The 12,541-nt window shown below is 37.6% G+C and overlaps 1 protein-coding gene across 1 annotated transcript; it reads left to right on the plus strand.

Annotated features, from left to right (window-relative positions):
* The first annotated feature begins 1,998 nt into the window (after window positions 1-1,998).
* LOC117399865 (sonic hedgehog protein-like) lies at window positions 1,999-11,300 on the plus strand. Its single transcript, XM_033999281.3, has 3 exons — window positions 1,999-2,640; window positions 7,354-7,615; window positions 10,271-11,300. The coding sequence occupies exons 1-3, from the start codon at window positions 2,332-2,334 to the stop codon at window positions 10,966-10,968; spliced, it is 1,269 nt and encodes a 422-aa protein (XP_033855172.1). The 5' UTR covers window positions 1,999-2,331; the 3' UTR covers window positions 10,969-11,300.
* Window positions 11,301-12,541: the final 1,241 nt, after the last annotated feature.

Genomic DNA, 12,541 nt, shown 5'->3' on the forward strand with positions numbered 1-12,541 from the left:
AAAAAGTGTCAGATAATAGGGAATTAAATCATTAGCAACTCCCACTGACATGAAAGTTAAAAGTTGATCACTCTAGACTACTAACAGAAAACAAAGCTTTTGTCAAAATGAAAAATATTTTTTAAAAAAACTTTAAAATATTTTTAACAATTAAATTATTTATTTATTTATTTATTTATTTATTTATTTATTTATTTATTTTTTAAAAAGCAGTTGCTGCGAGTGTACATGTGTTGTTTGGGGATCCCGTATTAAACCTTTTATAGCTGTTAAATACTTTTTAGAAATATAACTTTTAAACTACAGTACGGGTACTTGTATATTTCATAAACATAAAAAGGCTTAACCTAATACACAATTAGCATGTTATTTTGCTATAAAATACGTATGTGAATTGTTAAGATAGCTGTAATAAAGTACAAATGGGTTGTTTTTATTATTATTAAACGAGTAATTTCTTCTTACAGAACAGCAGCCGTGAACTCTTCGGTATTAATGGCATTTTGTAAGAGATTTTAAATGACTGTTTTGCTTCTTGTCATGTATCTTTCTTTTTTCAGGAGTCAGACAAATCTAATTGCTTAATCGCCTTAATTCCCTGTCCAGTTTAACAATGAGCAAATAAAACGATTAAAAGACCAAGTAAGATCTTAAAACTTTAAATGTACATTCTGTTATCTGGGATAGAAAACAGTGGAGCACTTTAATTGTTTGTTTTGTGAGAGGAAGATGTGATTGTGAAAAAGTAAAGTTAAAAAAGTCTATGTCACCAACTGCGCCCAACCTCCTTCAAACAACGTTTTGATCAGTTTACACAGTGCAAGGATACTTTTTTAAAACGTACTGCAACTCCATTCTAACATGTGTTACCCGACTTGTTCGCCTTACCTGTCTGATATCAGCCCAATCTATGTGTTTGCTTGTCCATCAGCAACCCAGTCCGATGAACAGCCTTTGGTTCCTACGATAATGTCACCGTTTGCGACACTGCTAGATAACAGTTAATAACATTAAACTCATCCTCACCCATTGGATTTGCACAGATTGATAGCAGTTGTAATTGCGAATGCTGTTTTTTTTACACTAGGCTTTCCTGAAAAATTTGTTACAGCATAAACAATGATAACAAAAGAGAAGAAAAACAACAGCTAGACACTTTATAAAGTATGTGTATTATTATTATTTAGCTTTCTTTTTTAAAAATTCTCAAAGAACATACATTTTGCATTCGGACCAAATGTTTTTTTTTGTTTTTTTTTTTATTCCATTTTCAGTAGCCTATGTATTTTGTGTACATTAGTAGTAGACTATTTTAATTTGTTGTAAGTTGCAACAAATAGTCTACTTTCAGAAAATTCAAATATATATATGTACCCTATAGACTCAATACCTATATAAAAAGCCGATCAGTTCAGCGATATGCAAACGGTAACTAAGAGTTACTATAGATTCTGGGTAAATAGCTTGCAAAAATAGATAAATAAAATGCCTTCAGGTATATTATTTATTAATGGATTAATGAATCAATGTTTTCATTTATAAAAGTTTGTCATGTTGCTTTTTAAGTAGTTTTATAGATTAAAACGTGTATTTGTTTTTTAAATACACCGACAATGTGTGTGTGTGTGTGTGTGTGTGTGTGTGTGTGTGTGTGTGTGTGTGTGTGTGTGTGTGTGTGTGTGTGTGTGTGTGTGTAATAAAACACTGAAAATAGCGGTTTCACATATCAGGGAAGATAATCTTAAAGTTAAATCTTTCACACTGTCTGACAAATTTACATTTACGCCAAGACAAGCTTTAGAAAATTAAAAAAAAAAACTTGTAATTGATGTTTTCCCAGAAAGGTGCAGTCCCTCCCCTCAACTCCAACCCTTCAGGTGAAAAAAAGGAATCTTTAAATATGTTTTGTCTTTTGTGGGAGAACATCAGAAGGGTTTGTCTGCTTGAGCCAATCAGCTCCCTCCCCTGCCATAGATTGCAGCTATAATACATAGCAGTAAAGGCAGAGTCTTCTCACTAGCGCCTGCCTACCATTCCATTCAGACCCCTTTTTACCTTCTGCTCGCTACAACGACCCGATGTGTTCCGTTATCAAGGACCTGAAGCCTGTCATTTCCGCACCTGCCTCGATAGGGATAGGTGGATAGTAACAGAACGAGAAGAGAGACAAGGACATAGCACGAGAAAGAGAGCGAGAGAGAGAGCGAGAGAGCGAGAGAGAGAGAGAGAGAGGTAGAGAGAGAGAGAGAGAGAGAGAGAGAGAGAGAGAGAGAGAGCTATCTAGAGAACCAGAGATAGACACTGAGGCTTCAAGTACAATAATTAGGTTCAATGGACGAAATGCTGCTGTTGACAAGAATAACGCTTGTGTGCTTGATCTGCTGCTCTTTGGTGTCCTCTGGGCTGGCTTGTGGGCCAGGCAGGGGCTATGGAAGGAGAAGGCACCCGAAGAAGCTGACTCCTTTAGCCTACAAGCAGTTCATCCCCAATGTGGCCGAGAAGACCCTTGGGGCCAGTGGCAGATATGAAGGGAAGATCACCAGAAACTCCGAGAGGTTTAAGGAGCTGACTCCCAACTACAATCCTGACATTATCTTTAAGGATGAAGAGAACACTGGGGCTGACAGGCTCATGACACAGGTAGAGTCAAGCACGTTTAAGATGCTATGCATTGACACTATTGATGGAGCGTTAGAAATGAGACCAAATCAGTAGCAGCAACAGCTTCTGAAGTTTACCGTCGTTTGCTAAATCGTTTGCTGCTTTAGTATTCAGATCACTTTGCCTTTGGCGTGCCTGCATTTTTTACATGGTCTGAAATTGTGTTTCTAGGTATCCCCAAGGTTGCACTTTGATCAGTCCTAGTGTACACAGGGAACCTTAAGTGTATACTGACCGTCGGGACTCTCGTTCAGTACAACTGCAATACACGCTTGCCATAGCTTAGAGTTATTTCTCTAGTATTGTATTATATGAATGTAAATGACATAGAAGCCTCAGTTACACAGTATACCAATTAAAAGATCGGGATAAATCGACCGGTCCCTCTGTTATACGTCTTAGATCTGAGGAGTGTCATACTGCATTCATTTGCAGTTGCGTTCATCAGGGCATGAAAATATTGATATTTCTTTAAGGGTATTCTGTACACCATTGCTACTCATGACGGGCGGGACTTGAAAATTACTGTCACTAAAAGCCTAGAACTCGCTTGTTTTTATTCTGCAAAAGGCTTTTTTTTGTTTGCAAGTCAGTACCGAGGTGGGAATCGTAATGATAATCAATTGACAACATCAGACGTGGTAAATTGTGTTACTGCTTTAGAAAAACCAGGGAGCTCTGTGTTTGAATAGACTGGTATCTGTATGACCTGCTTGCATAGACGGGTTCACATTAAATATGGGTCAGAAATGATCACTGCAGATAATATGTTTAGCATTTATTGCTGGCTTGTGAATATGTCCCTGCTGTAAACGTTTTGTATTTTCTCGAGAAGTAACGATGTTTTCAGCATTCACGAGATTTAATAAACGCATAGGTGCTAGGGGAATAATTCTGTGGCTATCCTCCTTAAATATTACAGGACCCAGGAGTAGTGTGATGAGGCGCGCGCCTGCCTCTCACAACCACAGTGATGCACGAGCCTCAATTAAATATTCACCCTGTAGTGTGCGGTGCGTGCAGTCAAGGATATATTTCAATTGCGTACCCCTTTCTATATCTTGATAAGATTCCGTTCAAATTATTACAGCCTTGTGAGTGACAGAGCTTCCATTCCATCATTGAAGAGGCAGCTCAGTCAAACATAGCCCTCGGTCATCGCGATTGGAAGCTGCAAGACAGTGACCTGCACCAAGTCAGACGCATCTTGCATTTTCAGCTCTACTTCTCTTGTATCGATCTGAACGGCTAGGATTTCTGTTTGCATCTTTTTTTTTATATAACCAATGGCAACCCGAAAGCGCCGTCTCTGAGATTATTCGTTTTATAGCCACGATGTTAACCTTTAAATTCGTTCTCAAATGAAACAGTATAAATATATGGTATATATGTTTAGTCTCTTGGTATTGTAAAGACAGTACACACACGCACAAAATCGCAGCATTAATTTGATTGTAGACACGTTTTCTGTCTGTCGTTTAATATAGGCTGCTGCACAGCGAGGCTGTCTTTTCTACTCGGCTAGCCACTCTCGCTGCATTAGCTGGCAGCGTTTGAACTTATGACCTTCTGCCAATTTCTCTAAAATGTAAGAAGCAAAAGCAAATTCGTATTCTTTCAATAATATTTGTAGCAATTGAAATAGAAACGGAGTGGTTTACTTCGCAGATACACTACTAGTGTCACCGGTGTAAAATAGACAACATCTCTGAAAAGAAAATGCCGCTGGTACTAATATACACACGCGTAATTAACTTTACACTCATGAGCGACTTGCGAAGGTAAATTCGTTCTAAAGAGGGGATTCGACAATTTCGAAATATTTAGGAGTCAATTCGGGCGTTTGCTTTGGAGGTAAACGCTATACCGGCGTTGCTGTCGTGTCCAAATCAAGTGTAGAAATAGTTAACAAAAAAAAAAAAAAAAAAATCCAAGTATGTTTGTATAAACAGACAGCCTCAGGGATCTTTTCACAGAAGGTAAAACTCATTTCTGGTGTGGTTTCCTAAAATGTAAATCATATACCAGTTCAAGTTATTAAGGCAATAAACGCATAATACCCCGAGGGTGTACATATAATGAGTTGGATCAGCTTGGAGTTTACAGGGGAACCGTTTTTAACTACAAAGACATATCTCGTAGACTGATGTGAAACTAGAAGAAGATCACCTCAAAGAAACAGTTTGTGTATTAACCCACAAGCGGGCTTCTTTCTGAAAAAACATCAGCGCAGTGTAGCCCAGCCAAATAATCGCTCCCAATTTAGAAACCGTGCTAGCAATGAAATAGCCGCCAGGTTGTTTGCACTGACAGGTACATGTTAAGTGTCTCCTCTAAGCAAGTCATTTGTGAAGAGATTACGAGCTGGCAGCGAGGGCTTGTTGAACAACTTTGTCTCGGCGGCACAAAGCGTAAGCAGAGGGATCCCTGCTGGGCTTCACGGCGACTGCACAGAATTGGGTTTGATTTGCGGCACACGACCTGATGAATTAATAAAGAGTTTGGTCTTCACGGCTTCTGACTGGCAATCCTGCTCAGAATGTGAAGGGAGAGCGGTGTTGGGCATGGCCCTTGTTTTCTGCGTGCTGCAAATTCTTAGGATAATCTTCTATGCATTTGATCTTAATGTTCCATAATCTCTGTAGCGGGTCAGTTTTGGGATAAGTACAGACGCTTCTAATGCCATAATCAATAGGACTATTGCGTTGCACACACTAGTCACACAAAATGACAGTCTGTAACATACATGTTAGGGAAAGACCAAACAGACAAGTGGCAGATTGAGAGGAAAACTTCTTATTTATATTATTCATTTCGCTTTAAATATGCGCAATATGATTTTAAAAAGGTGGTGGTACAGTCTTTGAAAAATATATTTTTAGTTCAGCAAATATCTCGCTTTAGTCGTTTGGAAACTCTGATTGTAAATCCCCCGACTCCCCCCCTTATTATTTTATGGGTTTCAAACGCGCATTTCTGGGGTTCTGGTTACGCAATCCAGTCACGTCCCTAAAAGTAGTTCTGTAAGAATAATGAGTTTCTTTCCCATTCTGAGAGCCGTGAAAAGGGTCTTTGTTGTGTTTTATTTGACATATTGGTAAAGTGTTGGGCACAGTTGTCCCGGAGAAGGCCAGGCATCTCAGCGCTGAGTCTTAGGGCGCGCAACCCCCTAATTATAAGCGCTTTTATAAAAGTCTTGGGTATAGCCAATAAAATGAGCAGGCGAATGTGTTAATGGATAAACCCAACACGTTACTTATAATTTAAGTTAAATTTGATGTCCAAGAAAACTAACGTGAAGATATCATATAACATGCCGTCTTAAAAAAAAAAAAAACAGTTATATTTAAAAAAAATTGATTTGAAGCGCCATTCTGAGAACACATGTTACTGTTTGGATTGGCGAGTGACGCTTGGTGACCTTAAAATAGGAATCTAAATATCTGAAACGATTCTAGCGGGCTCAGATTGATTATTAAATATGAATCAGCTGCTCTGGCAACGCGAGTATGCGGGTTATTAGTACTAAAGTCGGCTAACATAAAGTTCTCGACGACCTTAACTTTGATGCACATGTACAGTATGAAACAGAAATACTTTGAGGGTTAATTCTAACCTCTATTTATTTTTGCCCTGATTACTCGAGCACATAAATCACAAGCACAGTGGCTGCCGAGCAGGGGTTTATGGTAGCATGTACACAATTAATAAAGGATATGGTAACGGATGTAGCTTATATATATATATGGAGTAGTGGTTAGGGCTCTGGACTCTTGACCGGAGGGTTGTGGGTTCAATCCCCAGTGAGGGACACTGCTGTTGTACCCTTGAGCAAGGTACTTTTACCTAGATTGCTCCAGTCAAAAAAAAACTGTATAAATGGGTAATTGTATGTAAAAATAATGTGATGTCTTGTAACAATTGTAAGTCGCCCTGGATAAGGGCGTCTGCTAAGAAATAAATAATGATAAAAAAAAAATATGAAACGCGAAACCATTGGCATTTTTAGAACTTTCGAATTCTACATTTAGAAGGAGAAATAATTGACATACACTTTTCATTCAATTTATCAATAGCTAATTACAAACAAAATCCCGAGGCCTCAACAGGTTCATTGCAAACAACTGCAGTTTGCACCTTACTGAGTGATTTGTAAAACTAAAGCGTGTGAGAGCGGATAAACCCCTCAGAAACAAACTGGAGACAATGTCATTATTATTTGTTTATTTAGCAGACGCTTTTATCCAAGGCGACTTACAGCGACTAGGGTGTGTGAACTATGCATCAGAGTCACTTACAACTACGTCTCACCCGAAAGACGGAGCACAAGGAGGTTAAATGACTTGCTCAGGGTCACACAATGAATCAGTGGCTGAGGTGAGATTTGAACCGGCGACCTCATGATTACAAGCCCTTTTCTTTAACCACTGGACCACACATCTCCCATGTCTCGTTCGCTCTTCTGTGCACAGGAAAGTTCAGGTGACGTTATGGAATTTGTGGAAACAACAAATTTGCAAAATGCCCATGTTTTTGCCGGCTTGACAAGTCACCCTGCACACACTAAACTGCTATTGCCGTATAAAGGTTATGCATCTATAAAAACCCTGCCCCTTAATGCTATTGTGATTATTTGTGTTCAACGGGTATTCGATGTGTAATGCTCAGTGTATTTTGTTATTTTCCTTTTAGAGATGCAAAGACAAGCTGAATTCTCTCGCCATTTCAGTGATGAACCAGTGGCCAGGGGTAAAGCTGAGGGTCACGGAAGGTTGGGACGAGGATGGGCACCATTCTGAAGAATCGCTTCACTATGAGGGGAGATCTGTGGACATTACTACCTCTGACAGAGACAGGAGCAAGTATGGCATGCTAGCCAGGCTGGCAGTGGAGGCTGGATTCGACTGGGTCTACTACGAATCGAAAGCCCATATCCATTGCTCTGTTAAAGCAGGTAAAAGCAGTTTTATTATTAACATACACGTCCGAAAGCCCTGAAATACGTCATTCATTGACTGATACTCATTAAAATCATTGTGACATCGCTAAATAAACATACAAATAAATAAATAAATAAATAAATTAATTAATTAATAAATGTGCCCATACCCATTCCAGCACAAGTATGTTGTGGTGAATCGGAATAGCACAAGTTAGTGTTAAAAACAACTCGATCATTCTGGGATAACTGAATGAAACAGAAATAGCTGCTGATTTGCGCAACACGGAATTATGCTGATGTAACACAACGGCACTACAATATGTTGATTAACACCTTTTTAATGGGTTACCCCAGTTGCACCGCACAGGATCTTGTTCTGTATTAATATAGCACAGCAAGTTCAAAGCTCCACCGATCCCCATCCATCACGGTTATAATCATGTGTCGAACATAGAACCAGATGTATCCAGTTCATGTTCGCATATAAACCCACACATTGAGCGAACGTTTACAAGTTAATTTAGCTCAAAGATCTTGCAGGAATCAATGTTTTTTTTTAACACGCGTGATGCATTCCAGATAAGTACTGGAAAGATATAGATAAATACTACCAAGAGCCCAATCAAATTCCAGGATATATTAACCATCGTTTCCAATCATTGTAAAGGGCATCATAAGTAACATGATTTCTGTAAAGATAGCACATACACGGAGACTTTTCACAGAACGCCCAGCTTCTCGTTTTATTAAATATTTATTATTTTGACACATGTGCTACGAATCACGAATAAACATTACAGAAATGTATATATTGTTTCATGTATACCAGATAAACCTTCGATTTTTTCTTTTTCTTTTTTACACCACTACAGGTAATGCAATGTAAATGTAATACAAATGCAATTCTTATAGTGATCTTTATTTTGTTTTCGGATACTAAATTGATTTGATTATTTTTAAATAGATGGTAATATGGTCTATGTACTCTGCCTTTAAACACACCTGTTTAGCCTTACTCCTTGTCTATAGTGACATTCAATATTCTGAAAGTTTCAGACACTCCTTATTCGGTTTGTAGTGGACTGCAGCTAAACGTTCTGTGTTCTACAACGCCACACACTGTCTTCAAAATGCAACCACACTATCAAATAAAAGCCTTTAATGCCACTTCTTAAATATATATGTCAAAATTGAGGATGAGATTATTGACTAAAGAATGGGGTAATGCTATACCTATATATATATATATATATATATATATATATATATATATATATATATATATAGGTATATATATATATATATATATATATATATATATATATATATATATATATATATATATATTTCAGTAAGAGGAGCTCTAGCTATTTTCTAAATTATGTTATTGTTTGCATTTTGGTCAGCTATAAAACACCAAATGGATAATTTACCCCACGCATATTGTATTAAGTATTGAGTGGCAAAGCTTCTGTTTAACATTCAAAACACACGTTGAGCTTTTTAGATCATATTTAGTCCATGTCAGGCAAGGTCGTGTGACTGTACCACATGGTTTTGAACAGCGCAGTGTTGAATTCTGTCAGCTCAAACTGGGTTTCTATTGTCCCGCCCCCATTTCATGCCAGTGAATCCTATGAGAAGATTAAATGCTGAAATTCCGTGCAGGAAGATTCCATTCTCTAGATCTCTATTTGCTAAAAGTATGATCCTGGAGACTGGAATGCAAAGAAGCGTTCTCTCAAGGCTTGCGTTATTGTCATCGGGATAGACAACAGAGAGGCATTGGAGGTAAAAAAAAAACAAAACAAAAAAAGGAACATTGATGAATGTCTGCTCGGAGCATTTAGAGACTTTGCCTTCATTTAAATTTCAAATACACATCTTGAGTGCTTTGAAAAAGTTGCTCTGCTGTGCAAATAGTGCTTGCAATGGTCTGGTTTTGTATGGTATGTGTGTGAATTGGCACATAGGGGTTTCTGCACCTGAGCTAATATGAGAAAGAAGCTGGGAAAAGTGTAAGTGTCTTCTTGTCCAAGAGTGGCTCCATCTATTAGCTACATTAGAATGACAATGTGCGCTCTTTATTGGTTTTTAATTAGAGGAGCCCAGCTTTCGCTTCTCCAGGCAGATGGGTTTTCACACCTCGCTCTGTTCACAGGCGTGTTTGTAGAGTTTCTTAACTAAGAATTGTATTCAAGGAGCCGTGCAAATGCAAATACTGTTAGAACCATGGCTTTACTTTAGACGGTAGCTGGTTCTCCTTGGAACTATCCACAACACAAACAATGTTGTGTTTATCGCCGCTACGTCATTTGTGAAAGGAAACTTGCAATTCTGCTGAGTTATATTAACCGGGAGCTAGAGAAAGCCGTTAACAAATCAATACAACCCTCATTTTTACCATCCCTCTCCAATTAGAAAGCTATTTCCTGAGAACACGTCGGGGTTCTTTGTAATGCTACAGCTTTGCAAACTGATTATCAACGGGATACCTATTATTGTGGTGGAAAAAAAAACAACGCAATGTTGGCTTTTCACAAACTTTAATAGGTAGTTATGATGCTACCTCCTATATGTCATTTTAGTGTCCAATGTGAGAAGACCGAATTAAACAGACTGATGGAGAGATAATATCAATAACCGTTAATTTCCCTTCTGTTTTAGAAAACTCTGTCGCTGCTAAATCTGGAGGCTGTTTCCCAGGGTCAGCCTCGGTGATTCTGCACGATGGAAGAAACAAGTTGATCAAAGATCTCAATCCGGGAGATAAAGTGCTGGCCGCCGATGAGCAAGGGGACCTAGTCTTCAGTGACTTTATGATGTTCATAGACAAAGACCCCGAGTCCAGAAGAGTTTTCTACGTGATTGAAACGGAGGAGCCCCACAAGCAGATCGCCCTCACTGCAGCGCACCTCCTCTTTGTTGCCGACAGCAACGCCACCGCTGGTTTTCATTCCATCAAAGCAGCATTTGCTAGCAAAGTTAAACCCGGCCAGAGGGTGTTCATAAATGAAGGCGTCGGCAGCCAAGTGAAACCTGTCGCGGTGAAAAGGATTTATTTGGAAGAGTATGAAGGTTCCTTTGCCCCGGTCACCGCCCAGGGAACCATTGTGGTCGACCAGGTATTGGCCTCTTGCTATGCTGTAATCGAAGAGCACAGATGGGCTCACTGGGCCTTTGCACCTGTAAGACTCTCCTATGGGGTCGCGTCTTTGTTGTTTTCTAAAGACAATTTACTCACCAACAGCACCGTGCAAGACGACGGTGTCCACTGGTATTCCAACGCACTGTACCAACTAGGGACTTGGGTCTTGGATAAGGGCTCGTTTCACCCACTTGGGATGTCAATAAACTCTAGTTGAAATAGCTCAATAAAAAAACAAACATGAAAAATAAAACAGAAAAAAGCGAACTAAGACTTTTATTTAGAAAAAAAAACACGAACATAGAACTAAAGATACCCCAAGAAGTTCTGGAATATTTATTTCATTGACATTTACAGTGTCTTTAAAAAACAAAGAATAAATGGGCCTTCGAGCGCCTTAAACGTATCTTTGAATAATTAATTCTCATGTGAACGGTTGCTGGTACCAAATGAAAGGATTTCAGTGTTGTGAGACCAGGCCGGTGTGCGGAATCTATTTTTCTATATATCAAACAAACAAACAAACAAAACAAAACAAAACAAAACAAATAACCCCTAATGTTCTGTGCATATGTGTGCGACTGACTGTTAATTTGTGGGGGAAAAACCATACTGTACTTCGTGGGGGTCTATAAATTATATTTTTATACACAGAATTGTAAATTAGATTTTTTGACAGATCGTTACTTACTGAATCACATTTCGTTATTTGAAATAGTGTAAGATATGAGAATATATTATTTTAATTTAAATAGTTGCAAAAATATAAAGTCTTGGCTATCTTGTACTGTTTTTGTGTTTATTATTGTTTTTTTATTAATATTATTTTGTAAACTGTTTGGAAATTGCCAAGTTATTGTAAAAATAGGACAGATACAAAATCTGCCCTTTGTAAACAGTACTTTTTTTTAATTTCAGAAAATATTTTTAAGAAGTGCACATTTTGACGATTTCATAATATGATAAAGATATACAGAAAACCAAGATGTTTCAGTTGATGAATTAAAAGAAATAACTGCTGTAAATTTACTAAAATGTATTTTTTGCATATTTTGTAATAGTTAAATAGTTTTATAGACAGGTCAGATGTACAGTTTGAATAGTATATAATACTTAAAGTGTCCATGCCATCTAACTATCATAACGAGGCAATGTGTCGAAAGAAATGTTTAGATTTTATTATTTATATGTTTTATTACAAAAAAGAGATACAGGAAATATTCAAATTACACCTGCTATACACCTGTTATTGTGACTTTCAACAAAACATGCGTTTGTACAATGAAAAGGGAATGGCATTTAGTCTTTGTTTTATTGCACATTACGTACCCCAATAAACCAAACCTGGTGTAAAACACAACCTTGTGTTAACTTGGAACAAATAAGCCCAGAACCGAACTATTTACATGTTTGTTTGTTTTGACAGCATTCTCATGCTGTATACAAACGTTTCTGTGACAACCTAAACGCATTTTATCAACGCAGACACCGTGTCTTCCGCCCTGAAGGTGATATTCACGTCTACATTTCCATAACCATGTATTGTACCCGCATAATAATTCCTCCAAGCAGTTCAATCGAATGTCAATATAATAGACGTCATCGTGTTGTCTAAATTATATACATCTTTATGAGCACTATGCTGATTAGACCACCATTTAAACACCTACATTTAAATTGATTTCCTATATTATTATTATTATTATTATTATTATTATTATTATTATTATTATTATTATTATTATTATTATTATTATTATTATTATTATTATTATTATTATTATTATTAT

This window comes from Acipenser ruthenus, chromosome 4 (genome assembly GCF_902713425.1).
Source record: "Acipenser ruthenus chromosome 4, fAciRut3.2 maternal haplotype, whole genome shotgun sequence".
In the NCBI taxonomy this organism is placed as follows: domain Eukaryota; kingdom Metazoa; phylum Chordata; class Actinopteri; order Acipenseriformes; family Acipenseridae; genus Acipenser; species Acipenser ruthenus.